The sequence below is a fragment of the Otolemur garnettii genome, unplaced genomic scaffold (assembly GCF_000181295.1).
Source record: "Otolemur garnettii isolate 467f Iridium unplaced genomic scaffold, OtoGar3 scaffold00070, whole genome shotgun sequence".
Taxonomy (NCBI): domain Eukaryota; kingdom Metazoa; phylum Chordata; class Mammalia; order Primates; family Galagidae; genus Otolemur; species Otolemur garnettii.
Genome location: NW_003852465.1, coordinates 9,417,445 through 9,421,508, shown reverse-complemented (window position 1 = coordinate 9,421,508; position 4,064 = coordinate 9,417,445). Strand labels below are relative to the sequence as shown.

At 45.2% G+C, this 4,064-nt stretch overlaps 1 protein-coding gene across 1 annotated transcript; it reads left to right on the top strand.

Annotated features, from left to right (window-relative positions):
- Nucleotides 1–803: 803 nt before the first annotated feature.
- Nucleotides 804–4,062, top strand: LOC105886313 (tubulin alpha-1C chain-like; the record flags this gene model as incomplete). The annotated part of the gene is made up of 4 exons (XM_012807475.2): nt 804–1,013; nt 3,067–3,289; nt 3,415–3,563; nt 3,874–4,062. Coding segments are annotated over exons 1-4 (564 nt in total), but the record flags the coding sequence as incomplete, so codon positions are not given.
- Between the last annotated feature and the right edge of the window lie 2 nt (nt 4,063–4,064).

Genomic DNA, 4,064 nt, shown 5'->3' with positions numbered 1-4,064 from the left:
TAAAACTGCACACACAGGTAGTGCAGCTTCTGACCTCAATTCTTTCTCTTTGTATTTTCCCAATTCTACATCAGGAAAGATGATTCATTCCTAGGGATAATATACCACACAATATGTATTACATAGACTTCCCATAAAGAAATAGTTCTAGAAAACTGTTGAACTACTGTATGTTCATTAGCTCTTAATTACTGCCGTGTTAGAACTATTTGTGTGCTTCTTCATTTAGTATGGTTATTTTTTTTCCATCTTCCATTTTTGTTAAGCTTTTTGGTGTGTGTGTGTGCACAAGTACGCAAAAGGTTTGAAAATAAATTATTGAACCGGAGAAACCATTTCAAATGACTCAATTACTAAATCTTTTTAAAATTAAAACCCCTCACATTTACCCAAGCCATTCTGACATTACTTTCCTCTTCCCTCTTACTTGATTTTTAAAATTACAGATGTTGAACCCTAACCAAATGTAATCGAGTTTAATATACAAGAAAGGGCTGGGAGTAATTTTCCATTAAATACTTAATCGCGATATAAATTCGGCAATTAAGTGTAGGAGAGAAAAGCTTACACAGGTGTTTTTAACTGTAGTTTGAAGTTTAAGCAATGTAAAATCATCCAACCCCAGTCTTCTTTCTTCCTGTCTGTCCCTCCCCATTCCCACCCCATAATGGATGCTCCGCGGGCCGCTTTTGCTGGGCCTCTTTGTCTGAAGGATGCAAACAGTCTATGGATGCTAGGGAAAAAGGGGTGGGGGAGAGATTACCTCATCCTATGTTGCTTGCACCAATCACCACTCTCCTGTTATGGCTTCTCTGGGCAGATTGAGGGGTCTGGACCAACAGGAAAAGGCCCCGGCCCATCCCCATGGTGACTGAGCTGTATATAGGGAGCCGCATCCGCCCATGTGCCGCAGGTTCTCTTACATCGACCGCCTAAGAGTCGCGCTGTAAGAAGCAACAACCTCTCCTCTTCCTCTCCGCCATCTGCTCGGCAGCCGCGAAGCAGCAACCATGGTAAGATTGTTTTCTCCGGCTCTTTTGTGGCCGGTGGGTGGAGTCAGTCCCCCAGGCTCTCTGCGAAATCCTTAGGCTTTTTTCTTTTGCAACCTCTTTGAGTAAGGGGAGTCTTATGCTTTGTTGTGAGGTTCAGCTTTGTTTGCCTTACATCCTTAAGCCTCGCCGCCGCTGCAGTGCGGGAAGCAGGAACCGGGCCAGCACTGCGCCCAGGAGGCAGGAGAACCACGGGAAGAACAAAGGCGGCGCCAGGGAGTTTTTGTTATCCGAGAGCCCTTGGAGACCGCAAGCAGCCCATCTGCCATGATGGACTGGGGCAGGGAAAAGATGTGGTGGCGTCGTCTGCTCGGCCGTAGTGTGTGCGCACAGTATTCGTGTGACTCGGGTCCTTTTCTTTCTCGCGTTGTACCCCAGGGACAGGGAGAGGCGTTGTCTTCCAAAAGACCGAGGGGCGGTGGGTGTAGCTGGGGGGCGGAGTGGGGGGGGAGGGAGGGGAGAAGCGGAGAAGACAGGGACAAAGCGGAGCCTCGGGTTAGTTTAAGAAAATCCCTCGCGGGTTCGTCGGTATTTTAGAAAGATACCCATGCTATTAACGGGAAAAAGTGGTTAGTTTTTGCTGGAGCCCTTGGCAGCCAGTGTCAGGGCGGCGCAGGGGCGGAGTTGTTTGTTTCTGGTTTCTCTGGCGTTAGAGCCACTGGGCGGGGTTCGCCCTCCGTAAACCCCACCCGGTCCGGAGAAGACTTTTAATAAAAGCCTTTCATCTTTGCGGAACTGTATCCTTCGAGATGTTTTTCATTCACTGTTATGATTTAAATGAAATATTTGTTTTTTCTTGAGCAGAATAACAATTACTTGACAAGCTCTGTTATATCTGCTCTCGGGACGCACCGCCCTAACCAACCAAAGAGAGAATGTCTGTGTGTCTGTCTTGGGCGCATGTTCAGCGAGAAAGCCCACTTTGTGAGCCCCATGGTATCCTAATGGTCAGGACCCAGGGAAACGCCCTTCTCCCACCCCCTCTCATCTGTCAGTGAATAGACAATGAAAGTTGTAGGCCTAAAGATAACAGAGAAGAAAATCTCTATTGGATTCAAAGAGATGGTGGTGGGTAGAGAATTTCAGAATGAAAATGCTATTTTGTTGTTTTAAACAAATATTTCAGTATCCTTTAACTGGGCTTTAATTCTTTGTTTTGTAGCTTCTCATATAATTGCTTCTAACTTAGGAACTTTAAAAAAATACTAAGAATTTTTCAGTTTTTTACGGTGGAGGATATTCTGGAAAAATATTTTCTTAAAAAAGTAGTGAAATAGCTACAGACAAGGAAGAATTATACTCTGCATCCCGTTGCCTTTTGTTCTAGTGCATCTTCATTAATTCATTTTGATTCAGGCACATGGTCCCAGGCTGGGTCAGAGGAGGAAAACCAGCAAAACAGCACCATGAGATCATGTAGGCAGTTGCTGGAAATAGAGCTTGCTCTGTTAAATAATGTAACAGACAGTGCAGGCTGGCACCAGGCACAGCAATACAGCAATGCAGCAATGCAGGAGGCAGACCTTGCCTTGCTTTGATGGGTCCTGCGGATAGACTGCAAAAGGGTGTGGCTTCTAGCCTCAGCTGCAGTACAGATGTCTAGGTTGTAATACCAAGTACTAATCAGAAAGAAAAGCCCTTCATCTTCATTTAAGGGAGGATGAAGCAGTGAAATTAATTTACATTAATGATCAAATTTAATTTACCTTGTTTTACAAAATCTGTGCTTTGAAAACTTTTTACATATAAAAAATCTTCTATTTGAGCATGACTGTGGAAACAATGGGTATGTGCCATGAGCTAAATAGCACCAAGGTGACATTATTCAGACCACACCCATGTGCAGCATCTGCAGCTGGTGCTTTTCCTCAGTCATTTCTATCATATTACAAATATAACCTCAAATAATTGTGAACAATACCTGTATATTACTAAGAAATATTCTTAGAAATTTAATGAAAATTCAAAATGATAATAGAGCTTAATTTCACAGTTTTTTTTACTTTTCTTCCCACAGCGTGAGTGCATCTCCATCCACGTTGGCCAGGCTGGTGTCCAGATTGGTAATGCCTGCTGGGAGCTCTACTGCCTGGAACACGGCATCCAGCCCGATGGCCAGATGCCAAGTGACAAGACCATTGGGGGAGGAGATGACTCCTTCAACACCTTCTTCAGTGAGACGGGGGCCGGCAAGCATGTACCCAGGGCAGTGTTCGTAGACCTGGAACCCACAGTCATCGGTGAGTTGACTCCGTAACCCAAGTGAGATCCTAGGGTGCTGGGGCAGGAGGTCTGTCCTGTCAGGGCTGAGCAGGCTGGTGCAGGTGACTGAGTGATGGATGGCTGGTTTGTTTTCCCTTTCCAGATGAAGTTCGTACTGGTACCTACCGCCAGCTCTTCCACCCTGAGCAGCTCATCACAGGCAAGGAAGATGCTGCCAATAACTATGCCCGTGGGCACTACACCATTGGCAAGGAGATCATTGACCTTGTCTTGGACCGAATTCGCAAGCTGGTAAACAAACACTATATAAAAATGTCTTTTAAATGGGGTGAGAGGAGTCCAATGCAAGTTTGGTGGAGTGCTAAATGACAGCATTCATTCTTTAGTGCCTGCCAAAGTGTAGAATAGGCTACTTACTGTATTAATTGGACTTCTAGACAGTCCTGGGTTATGGTCAACTTGTTAATGTGTCTGTTTTGCCAACTGATCATGCTTAACATTGATCTGGCATGGTTCATAACTTGAAAAGAAAAAGAAACTCAAAGTAAGAAAATGTATCTTGGCATTGAAATGCTACATTTTCTATTTTCTTCCTCCACAGGCTGACCAGTGCACAGGTCTTCAGGGCTTCTTGGTTTTCCACAGCTTTGGTGGGGGAACTGGTTCTGGGTTCACCTCTCTGCTGATGGAACGCCTCTCTGTTGATTACGGCAAGAAGTCCAAGCTGGAATTCTCCATTTACCCAGCCCCCCAGGTTTCCACAGCTGTAGTTGAGCCCTACAACTCCATCCT